At 50.5% G+C, this 11,458-nt stretch overlaps 4 protein-coding genes across 4 annotated transcripts; 2 read left to right on the top strand and 2 right to left on the bottom strand.

Annotated features, from left to right (window-relative positions):
* On the bottom strand, positions 1-237 carry N7446_014006 (uncharacterized protein; the record flags this gene model as incomplete). Its single annotated transcript, XM_058522745.1, has 1 exon — positions 1-237. One exon carries the CDS (start codon positions 235-237, stop codon positions 1-3), a length of 237 nt encoding a protein of 78 aa, XP_058366222.1.
* Positions 238-551: 314 nt separating this feature from the next.
* N7446_014005 (fungal specific transcription factor domain-containing protein) lies at positions 552-1,978 on the top strand (the record flags this gene model as incomplete). The annotated part of the gene is made up of 6 exons (XM_058522744.1): positions 552-591; positions 648-1,038; positions 1,093-1,220; positions 1,267-1,309; positions 1,365-1,850; positions 1,903-1,978. The coding sequence occupies 6 exons, from the start codon at positions 552-554 to the stop codon at positions 1,976-1,978; spliced, it is 1,164 nt and encodes a 387-aa protein (XP_058366221.1).
* Positions 1,979-2,985: 1,007 nt separating this feature from the next.
* N7446_014004 (uncharacterized protein) lies at positions 2,986-4,924 on the top strand (the record flags this gene model as incomplete). Its single annotated transcript, XM_058522743.1, has 7 exons — positions 2,986-3,196; positions 3,251-3,469; positions 3,520-3,781; positions 3,832-4,101; positions 4,164-4,471; positions 4,522-4,752; positions 4,800-4,924. The coding sequence occupies 7 exons, from the start codon at positions 2,986-2,988 to the stop codon at positions 4,922-4,924; spliced, it is 1,626 nt and encodes a 541-aa protein (XP_058366220.1).
* A 161-nt stretch (positions 4,925-5,085) lies between these two features.
* Positions 5,086-9,717, bottom strand: N7446_014003 (uncharacterized protein; the record flags this gene model as incomplete). The annotated part of the gene is made up of 14 exons (XM_058522742.1): positions 5,086-5,290; positions 5,337-5,405; positions 5,524-5,726; positions 5,826-5,900; positions 6,652-6,684; positions 6,875-6,917; positions 7,175-7,846; positions 7,896-8,074; positions 8,129-8,250; positions 8,307-8,374; positions 8,433-8,560; positions 8,616-8,890; positions 8,948-9,224; positions 9,286-9,717. The coding sequence occupies 14 exons, from the start codon at positions 9,715-9,717 to the stop codon at positions 5,086-5,088; spliced, it is 2,781 nt and encodes a 926-aa protein (XP_058366219.1).
* Between the last annotated feature and the right edge of the window lie 1,741 nt (positions 9,718-11,458).

The raw sequence follows: 11,458 nt of genomic DNA, 5'->3' as shown, positions 1-11,458 counted from the left end.
TCACCAATCACAGACATCGTTGTTTCTCTCTTGGCCTTTCACCAAAGTAACTTTCTCTGAGTACCCAGCAGGAAGAATGGACCCTTCGTCGACAGCGCGACCTCGCAAGAATACTCGGGTGCTCACCGCATGCGATGCCTGTCGTCTCAGCAAGACTCGATGCGATTCGGCACGGCCAGTGTGTGCCAAATGTATCCAGCGGGGTGTAGCTTGCGAGTATCCGGAGACAGACGCCATCTCAGTGTCGGTTCCCACAGAGCTTTTTCCACTAGCTGAGGCATCTAATGACCACCAATTCTATTTAAAGTCTAGATACATGGGGCGCAAGAATCCTAGACGCAGTAGAACGTCAAGAGCGGCTTCTGTCAGAGAGGCTGTCTTTGAACCGGGGGCCGCCTCTTTTTTCGCAACAGGCGTCGCCATCCCCAGTGGACGAAGTAGATCCCGAGTCAATTTCGCGCAATGATGCGCCCAGGACACCTATTACCGGGTCGGACATGATTCTCAGCTGGCCTATTTTTCCGAAAGAGAAGCCTGTGTCGACTTTTCCAATGGCAGCGTATTCCGAGAAGCCAGATCGCTTTCAGACGGGTATGGTCTTTTCGACGCATCGTATCCCAGAATCGGATACTAATATGCGGTTACAGCTCTACCAAGCTTAGATCCCCAAAGGCTCCTTGAATTGCGCGAGATTTTCATGACCAAGATCTGGACCAAGAACCCGATCGTTGACTCGGACCAGCTGGACTTTTATATCGCACGAGTGCTGGAAAATGGCATTGACTGGTCTGCCTCGTCGTGCTTAGTGCTACTTATCTTTGCGCTTGCGGCGATCTGGGGGAATTATCCCGACGACGAAACCCGCGAGGTCTCGTACAATGAACCATCATTCAGTCCACCGGTCACTTACGTGACGATCCCGGTTCCGGAGCACCGATTGAAGGAATCGTTGACCTTCCTCTCCATGGCGCGTAAGCGCATCTCCACTGCGTATCTCGACGATACCTTACTGGGAGTGCAGTGTCTCTGTTTATTCGGGTGAGCTCCTTCCTCTCAACTGCTCTGAGATACGAATGTCTAACTCCCGCGTAGAATTTGGTATCAGTATAACATCGAGCCGATTCCGGGCTGGAAAATGTTCCGGACAGCATCCACGCTGTGGCAAACGTATCGTTTGAAGCACCGCGAGGGGAAGACGGTTAGAAGTGCGCAGGAAGAGAGTGGGTGATTTAATCTCTCCATTGCGGATATGTCTAACTTCCCTAGGTCTGGAGCAGCGACTCTACTGGACATGCTTAAAATCCGAATGGTATTACATACACCACAGACCTCAAATCCTCACAAAATTCGCTGACATATAATAGTGAGGTTCGATATGAACTGACGGATCTCCCGCCCTGTGACCTCAGCCTCTCCGACTTTCCTTATTCTCTCCCGAGCTTCCCCACGAGACAACTATCTACCGACACCCCTGGGTGGAACTTTTCCAGTCCCTCATCTACACACCTCGAAGCAGCATCTTCCTACTATTATCTGGCCGAGATATTCTTGCGCAGGCTTCTCAACCGGGCCCGCAATGCGGTCCGTGTGCTCTCCCCGGATATCGACCTGCCGACCATCACGGTTCTGGCAGAAACTCTGACGCAGCTGGAAGGTCAACTCCAGCAGTGGGTAGATTGTCTTCCGCATACACTCCGGTTTAACATGCCTCTCGAATCCGCCCCTGGGCCGAAGGAGGGTGAGCTCATGAAGCTAAGCCGTGAGCGATACGTCGAGGTGCGCGAACTGCTCTGCCGCGCGTATCTATACCTGTGCATCCATGTACCGCTCGACCCAGGGATGGCGGCGCTGTATGGGGTCAGAGCGAGCGAGGCGCTACTTTTAGCAGTTTATCGCATCCAGACCGAGGTGCCATTCTTCCGGCATCCGGGGTCATGGGGAGGATGTCGAGTCCGGTTTAACCACGCGCTTTGCCTGATTGCGGGATTTCGCGCAAAGCTGACGCAGCGCCCCTCGGCTGAATACGTGAGCATTCCTCCCGCCTGGGCAGACTGTGTGCGGGTGGTGATTGAGCGGTTAAAGATCTGGGGCGAGGAGGGCGGTGGGATCAAGGAGTTAAGTGTGCTGCTGGAGTGGCTGATGCATAGCAATTTGGAATTGTAGAACAAAACACAAGACGTGCATCTGTTTGTAACGGATCGTAGGATTTCCGTACATGTAGTACTGAAGGAACCAATTGAAAGAGTTGATTGGAGAACGATCCTGGAGATCGCTGTTGAGAGCGTCTCATAGCCTGAGTGGCTAGTACTAGGGTGTTACAACGCGAGTATTCCGAGATGGCCCAGTTTACCTTCCAAAAACATATGGAAGACCTCGGGAGTGGGTAGTCGCTGAATCAGCAAGTTCTTAGTGGTAAAATACCACCTCTTTAAGCTCGACATTTTGTCTCAGCCCAATTACTCCCTACAGGAGAGCTGCTACACCTCCGTTTCTCTTCGAGTATCTATCCGCAACGCATCTGCCACATTAGCGAACCAGCGGCGGCCGTCGTCTTACTCTTGGCCCGAGGCTCTCGGGGAGACTCCGCGAAGTCCCTGCAGCCTTCTATAGGGTAAGATGCAGTGCCAAGACTCTCGTGAGATTGGCGGCGAGTTTGCAAGCCAGAATCCAGGCCCTCCTTTCCCCCACCACGCCGGCCTCAGCTACCCCGTGGGGTGATGAAACTATAATCCCTTTAGCGGGGATCGTACCCGGATTGTCTTCATCGATTCGATAGAATGAAGCCCTCCAGCCCGCCTATGCATAACCTGATGGGTCAGATGGATCATGATTGTTTAGGACTAGGCCAACGTGCCGGGCCGAGGGGTCTCGCGCTGGGTAAAAAGCATAGAATGCACAGAATATATAACCGTTATTCAGTCCCGGCGAGTCTTCAGGGTCCACGGATCAGCACTGTTTTGATCATCCGAACATCAGCCTTTCAACATGGTCGTGGTTGGAAAACAGCGTGAGGAGAATGTTGCCGAGCCTGTGCTGACTAACTTGCTGGCCGATGACCGTACGCCTTGGTACAAGAAGCCGAATCTGAGACGACTCTATTTCATCTTGTTTCCGGCGTGTATGGGTATTGAGATCACGTCGGGATTCGACTCCCAGATTATCAACACGGTCCAGATTGTGTATACTTGGAACAAGTGCATGTCTTCTCGATCCACGATGAGTTCTGCAAGAGATTAACGGCGCGATATAGATTTCGGTCATGCAACCGGGAACATCGTGGATGGACGCCACGAGTACGCAATCGAGGCGAACCTCAAGGGCTTTCTGGGTGCTGCATACTCTCTCGGAGCTATTATCTCCCTGCCTTTTGTCCCATACCTCAACCAGCGAGTCGGAAGACGATGGACGATCATGTTCGGCTCATGCGTGAGCTTGGTCGGGGCCCTCATCCAAGGCTTCTCCAATGGAGGTATTCAAACCTTTCCTTATCCTTTCTGTGACATCTCTGATGGTTCCCAGTGGCCATGTACATTGTCGCGCGTATCCTTCTAGGATTCGGAATCCCGTTCTGTATCGTCGCAGGGTCATCTTTGCTGGGAGAGCTGGGTTACCCCAAGGAACGACCGATTCTCACCTCGCTGTTCAACTCCTCCTACTTCATCGGCCAGATCATCGCGGCAGCCGTGGGCCTGGGGACGGTGACCATTTCGTCCAACTGGGCATGGCGAATCCCATCTCTGCTTCAGATTGTGCCTGCCATGGTCCAGATCGTGACGGTGATGTAGGACGCTCCCCGCCGCTATCCCGACTGCTCCCACTAACACACGCCAGGTTTCTCCCCGAAAGTCCCCGATACCTAATCAGCAAAGACCGCTACGATGACGCCTTCGACATCCTCACCAAGTACCACGCGGAGGGCGACCGCAACTCGGTCATTGTCAAGGCCGAACTGGCGCAGATCGAACGCACTATCAAGATGGAGCTCGAAGAGTCAAAACAATCCTGGTGGGACATGTTCCGCACGGCCGGTATGCGTCGTCGACTGTTCATCTCTGCTTTTCTCGGCCTGTTCACGCAGTGGTCCGGCAACACGCTCATTTCGTAAGCATCCGCCTGTGGCATCTGCCCTATATGCCTTTCGCCTTCGCTGATCCATGTAATAGGTACTATCTCAGCGATCTCCTGAACATGGTCGGTATCACCGACGGCGTGACCAAGTCCAAGATCAACATCGGCATCGCCTGCTGGGGTCTCGTCTGTGGCACTGCACTGGCGCTGACGGCGCCGCGCTTCAAGCGTCGGCCAGTGTACCTGACCTGCGCAAGCTGCCTGCTGTGTGTGTACATCGCATGGACTATCTCCATGGAGCGCTTCATGAGCACAAAGGCTCAATCCGCAGCCATTCTGACCATCTTCTTCATTTTCGCCTACTCGCCCGCCTACAACCTCGGCTATAACGCCCTAACCTACAGTGCGTGTCCCTTCTGTTTCGTAGCGTGTGTATATACTGACATAAACAAGCGTATCTGGTCGAGCTGTTCCCTTACGTGGGGCGGTCACGCGGTCTCTCCTGGTTCCAGTTCTATGGCCGCGGCGCAGGCTTCTTTGCCACCTACGTGAACCCGGTTGGTCTGGCGCGCATTGCATGGAAGTGGCTCCTGGTGTACTGCTGCTGGCTGGTATTTGAGCTGGTGTTTATCTACTTCTTCTTCCCCGAAACTGCGGGCCGCACTCTTGAGGAGCTGTCGTTCTGTAAGTGGTCTTCCTGCTCTGCTGCAGGAGACAGCTAACGTAAACAGTGTTCGAGGACAAAGACAAGGCCGATGAGGTCGCTGCAGCCGTTCACAAACAGCTCGATGAGGACGACGAGAAGAAAAAGGTTACGGCACATGTGGAGGTCCAAGAGACCAAGAACGCTGTTTGATGGTGTCATGATGGGTCTTATATATGGATGGTAGGATGAACTTGTGGAACAAAGTTATCAGCTAGGTAGTCTATGTTAATTCTACGTCATTGCATCCTGCAACGCCAACACCACTGCCCTCGCCCATTAAACAAGATATAAATGTGGCATCTAACCGATCCTTACTTGGCCTCAGCCTTTACTATCTTCTCGGGCTCCTCATCCGGCTCGCCTGCATCCTGACACTCGTCTAGCTTTACATTATGCAAGAAGAATATGACCACAAGTGTCAGGGCAATGGGCCACCAGCACTGCACTCGCCAACAATCGATTCGACTCCCGGTAGCTGCAATCGATGGCATCGCGCATGGGACTACCTGGGGTGTACTTTTACGCCACGTCAATGGAGCCAAAGATGGCCTTCGCCTAGTACCTTGGCTCATCGGGTAGATAGTGCTGCAGTTTGCGCGGAAGGGCGCTTCTCCAGATAACTCCGGCTACACTGGTTGCGTTAGCATACGTTCACTATCGTCTAACATTTCGGAGAGGGAAGGAAGGTATCTAGTCCCAACGACACCTCCGATGTTCATCGACGCAAAAGCACAGACGTCACGACCGACACGTCCGGTCGAGACACGATGGCCTGCACCGACACCTGCGGGGCGGCCTGGTGGAAGCAAGGGCCGATACCAATGAGGGATTTTGCCATCACGAGCGCGGCCTCGTTGCCTGCTTGGCTGTCACCCATGTCGACGAGGTACAGCAGCACGCCAATCACGAGAACGCAGAGGGGCAGGCCAAATATTGCAAGACCAACACCACGCTTGGATTATGAGCCCTGGTTGTCTGTCACCCAGGTAAGCGCGAGAGAGACTGCCGTAAAAACACCAGCACAGATCAAGAAGGTAGCAAAGAAGCGTACAGCGTTGCCCCCTACAACGGCAAGGATAACGTGTCCTATTCCTCCTAAGGCAGCAAAGAAGCCGATGGAAACTCCCTGTTGTTGCAAGTAGTCGGAAACAAAGCTGATAGTAATACATAATGCGCAAGATGCGAGATATGGTTTGCGGAAAGTCCTTCGGCTTGTGTTGTGGAGAATCCAATGTTGGAAATAATGGTTGGTAGATATGCCGGGATAGAGCCAACTGCTGTATTAAGGCAGAAGATGATCGCAGCTTGGAGGTACTTCTTTTCTTGTAGTCGTAAAATGCCGCAAGCGCCTGCTTAAAATTAACCTTCTTCTCCTGGTCTCTTCCGCGACCAACCACAGCTCGCTGTCCAATGTTAGACTTGTCGCGGTCGCTGAGAAATGCACACTCGGACGGGCCGTTGGGAAGTTAGAAAAAGGCAACTATTGCGAGAACAATGGTAGTCGCTCCCTCTGAGGCTCAGTCAGCTGACAGCATTATTACAAAACAGGCGATGTCCAACGAATACTCACCAATTAGAAAGAACAATTGCTCAATCATCGAGCTTTTCATGGGCATGAACAACTCCATAACACAAGCCCATTTCACGTCGATGATAGAAGAAACGTAGGTATAAAGTAATAGGTTGAAAAAGCCGGCCTCGAATATACCAACTAGAATGCGGCAAACAAGTAGTAGCCCTGCATAATTTACGGTGCTTGGCTTGGATCATATCTAGTGCTACCCATCTCAAAGGGCCGCCCAGAGCTATACATGTTGTCAGATGGACTTCTTCACTGACGGATAGAACCGGCGATTGGGGAATGGGACGAGGCTTACCGGTAGCGGGACAATCTTCCAAGCCAACATCAACTATTTCACTTGTTAGTATGACACTCTCAGTTGTTGCACTGGGTTGATTTGGAAGCTTAGGGACCCAATGCATCTACCCGCATTGTTCTGCTTCGTCAAGTGGCAATTGAGTCACGAGGTCCTGGGGCCGGGCTGACCACTCGGTGTTGCGCGCCGCAAGGCTACGTAGCTCGGTATCTTACCGACGTACCAGCTCATTCTTCCCCGCGACCAGGATGACAAGCAAGGTACCTCTGTTTGGGTCCAGTCTTATGTCTTACAAAAGACCGCGGGGCCCACAAGGCAGATGGACCAGGCGGGAATCCGGTCCATCCATTTACCTGGTGAACGAAAATGAGGAAATAATGGATAATGATAGAGAAGCCTTTCCAATCAATTCATCAAGAACTTTATGTGACAAGGTTCAAATACCACGGGGTGAAATGAGTCCATCATAGCCTGCTAAAAGTGGTGGTCGAAGGTGGTCCAAGAAGCCATGTCGGGCACAAACCCACCACCAAAATCATCCATATTCCAATCAGCCCATTGTGGCTCAAGCGGTAAATTTGGGTCAATGCCGATTCTCATATCCTCTGGCAGGGGTAGAGGCGGGTCTGCCACAACGCAATCGGCCGACGAGCCGTATAAGGCGGTGTCTTGTACGGTTGAAGATGGCGACACTGGCTGGTGGGTTGGGGCAACGATAGACTCCAGGGGCAACGTAGTTTGTCTTCCTCCTTTCGAAGGACTGACATCCCGAACTTCCGACGCCCTGTTGATCGGACGTTGCGAGTGCGACGTTGCAGCCAACGGGCCGCCAATTTGAGATCGAATAATTTCAATACTTCGTCTGATGCCAGGCGTTTGTTTGACTTCTGTTTCTAGCATGCGAAGTGTGACCGCTAGCCGTCCAGCTGCCATTTCAGCGAGTATCTTATCCTCATGCCGGACGAGTCGCACATCAATCGTTGCGGCAGTGTAGACGCAGTAGGATATGAGATAGCTTTGGTATTGGAAGTGGAATAGCCGTCCATATGCCCGGAAAAGATTATTAACACCGTCTGCTTGTTCTGTACAAACAGTCTGAGCTCGGAGGGCCAAAGGGTGTTGTCGCAATTCAGCGTCCCAGCACCAAATGAAGAATGGTCGATATAAAAGAATCAAGGCAGTGCGACAAAGAATACTGCTGATTATCAGTATCAGCCAATCACCAAGCGCGCTGGCTCGCTTACTTTAGGCAGAGAATATGGGGTGGGACGCAGAATTGGAGGTTCGCCCCATCTTCAATTTGAAGAGAGGCGGGCAGCTGTTGGTAGAAAGTAACCAGTTTCTGTTCCAGTCCAAATATAACACTCGGGTTCATGTTGCGGGCACGGCCGTTATATACCGTGTCATAGCTCTCATTTATTATCTGAATAAAATTGCTTAGCATCTGACTGACCGGTTGGGAAATATCAGTGTTTACCTGGGCCAAATCACAGAAATGCATGAATGTTAATGTACTGTGGCATTTCGTCTTGGGGTAGATTTTGTCTGCCTCGAGTAAATTTGGGGGCTGCCACAAATCCTCGTCGTCCGAGATGTCAACTAATATGGATACCTTATTAGGTTTAAAGAAGATGTCACAATTGAATGAGACATACAAAGCGAAGCGGAATTATACGGCAGTTCCTTCAAGGACGGCGGTCGTCCTAGACAGAGGCTGATTGACCTTTCGGGTTGAACCATCAATTTCAGTTTGCACCTATATCAAGGGGGTCGCCACTCACTTGTCCCACGCATAAACCGACAGGTACAGTCGCTTCCGAACTTCTAAATCGTCGGGCTCGAATTCCTTCATCAATGAAGTGTTGCTCCGCTTGATATGTAGGCCGAGATCTGTTACCATTCGGATTGCCTCTCGGGATATTAGATTGAAATGACACGGAGAGCGCTTCGAGAAGTGGACCTACCATGCCAGTGTATAGCCAGCCCTCGCTACTTTTTCCCACCGCACACTGACGCCCTCCCAGTATTAAAAGGCCCTGAATTGTGGGTATTCGAGGCTTGCTTTGTTTCATCTCGTCAATCAAAAGCAATAGCGCCTCTCGCAGGAAGGTCTCCCCACGCTCATACGGAGTGAACCGCGGATCATCTTCGGGTATGTGGCGACAAGCATGAGCAAAAATGACATTTAAGAGGAACAGTGAAAAGTACGGGCCATCGAGAGCCATGTCCCGGTAAAAACCTGCCTTTCATTAGTATTTCAGGGACCCCAAGTGATGAGGACGCGGAGTCTGCATACAGCGCCGATAAATGCAATTATGAAGAGGTGCCTGCCATGACCAGTATACCTCTAGAAGACTGGAGCAGATGCTCGGGTCAGCATCTGTATAATGACTCATGTTTGCATGAGCCATTCTTTCCCAAGGACGCTGGAAGCGGGCATTTGAATAGAGCCATTTGCGGTGGTAAGCTTCCATTTCCTGTGCCTCACGTCCATCGCTCTCGACCCCAACGGTGACCTGATGGTCATAATCTGGAACAGGATGGAACCGCGAGGTAGCTCCAAAGTAGTGCTGCTTGCTTTGGTGTTAGTGCGAGCGCTCCCAAGACTGAAGCATGGATCGGCGCTGGTCTTACTCTCCCTTCCATATCTACGCTGAATTGGGCGCCGCCATCGTAGGAGACGTCATCATCTGTGTGTTGCTCTTCAGCCCCGTCCATCGTGGACGGGGAGACGATTGAATTTGAATTCCGTGCATGTTCAAATTCTGAGTAATTTAAATCCATCTGGGAGACTAAATCTGCAAGGCGACGATCTCGCTCGGCACTATCCATCGCGGCTAGCTCCTTGATGTTATTTCGAAGCTCTTGGACCCGAGCCTGTTCCTCCCTTAATTCATCGGCTAAACGAAGTGTAAAACCAGTCTGCTCCTGGTAGGAGCATTCCGCTTTTGATCGTGCACAGTTGACGCAGGTCGGCCGTCTCCCATCGCATTTGACCTTGCGCCGCCGGCAGACCAAACACGCAAAGCCGTACTTTCGTGCTTTAGACCGGGTGGTGGAGTCCATTCTGGCTAACTCATAAGCGGATTGGGCCACTGCCCGGGTGAGCGAGCAAGAAGAGGAGATGGATAGAGAGAAGTGGAGGGAAAGAAATTGGGGAGGAGGGTCGTGGTTAGGTCGCTGTGCGAGGAGACAATTTCTACCGATATCATTTCCGGGGATCGCCTTTGACCATCCGGGGAATTGATAGGGACACTCCCACTTTTGTTCCGGACACTCCTAATTATGTAATATCCATGATTAGGTAATTGAAAACGTCATGTGATTGTATTGGTATTCATTCTCCGTATTATTTACATGACCTTCGTGTATGCCCAACTTTACCACATGCAGTGCATTTAAAGGGTGCCCTCTTCCGTTTATTCATAGTCTGGCTGTTGTCTTTCTGCTCCAATTGATCCCACTTCCGCTTTTTAGGCTTTGGAAAAGGAATCAAAGGCTCTAAGAGAGGAAGGTATTCTGATTCCATTTCAGAAAGCCCAGTTCGCCAGAATGGGTGGATATCTGTCAATGGGATAGCTTTATTGCTCTCCAATAAACTAGTAATCCGATGGGCACAAGGAAGACCCATTGTCCTTGTGAACGTATTAGTACAAGGGGGTAAAGGAGCAAGATTTGTAGCTCTTCTAGCCTTTGTAACTTGCTCGCCAATTAGTCGTATCGAATAGCGGGAGGTCCTGATCACAATATTAGTATAAAGTTGATGTAAGGTTACTACTGGCCTCTCAATCTGATCTCGTCTAAAATCATATTCAAGCGTAGCATGCCGGGTTTGTAAAGCCTGTGAAATCCTTTCAAATACGATCAACATATCCCCTGTCGAAGCACCGATGTGCTTTTTTAAAAAGGCATGTGAGCCTTCAACTCGAGAGGTCGCAGAATTACCGAGGTGTAGGCATTGTTGTGTCCATGCAACTATAAATTTTTCTTTATGAATTAGCCATGTCTCCTTAACATATCGAAGAGAAGGGGAGGTCTGATATCGCTTCTCGAACTCTGATAGCCTCGAATTGTAGTCGTTCTCTGTAGTAGAATAAATTAGCTGATTCCATGATTTTTGAAATGTTTGATATTCGGCGTTCGTCGTAAAATGCTGCTTCGTATTAGACGTTACGTTCTTGTTAATATGCCAGATGCAAAGAAGATGGGGATAATCTGGACAGACGACCTTGACAGCACCTAATAATGCAAGGTCTCTATCTGTACAAAGAACTGGATAGAAAGAGAGGGGGTCGAGAAATGAGAAAAAAGTCTTTAAAGCCCAAATATAGCTCTCTTCCTGTTCATCCTGCATAAAGCAAAATGCAACGCTAAAGGTTGAATTTGATGGCGAGACACCAATAATATGCAATAGAGGCATACGATATCGGTTTGTCTTATAGGTGCAGTCTAGGACGAATACCCTGTTGTATAGGTTAGCATACTTGATTGACTCTGGGTGTGCAAACATAAAAAAGAGGACATGTCCTTCGCTATCCTGCTTAATAGCATATTTCCAGTGATTTTCCTTCAAAGTCTTCAGTAGAAACTCAAGGGGAGTACTATTACCGAGCTTTTGCCTTCGTAAAGCACTTCGCGCATTGTAGATGTCTCGAGGGGTAACTAAAACATTAGGATGCTCTCGTTTGATTAGAGCTAGGATGCCACGAGGGGGAGATCCAATTTCCGATAGATGTAGGACCTTTTGAAGCTGCTCCTCTGTGAGCCGACGGGCAGCTGAATGTCCGATCATATTATCATCAGCTGT

Source organism: Penicillium canescens (assembly GCF_028828765.1).
Source record: "Penicillium canescens strain IBT 15451 chromosome Unknown utg000011l_segment0_segment0, whole genome shotgun sequence".
NCBI lineage: Eukaryota > Fungi > Ascomycota > Eurotiomycetes > Eurotiales > Aspergillaceae > Penicillium > Penicillium canescens.
Note: the sequence above shows the minus strand (reverse complement) of the source record. Positions and strands in the feature narration are given on the sequence as shown.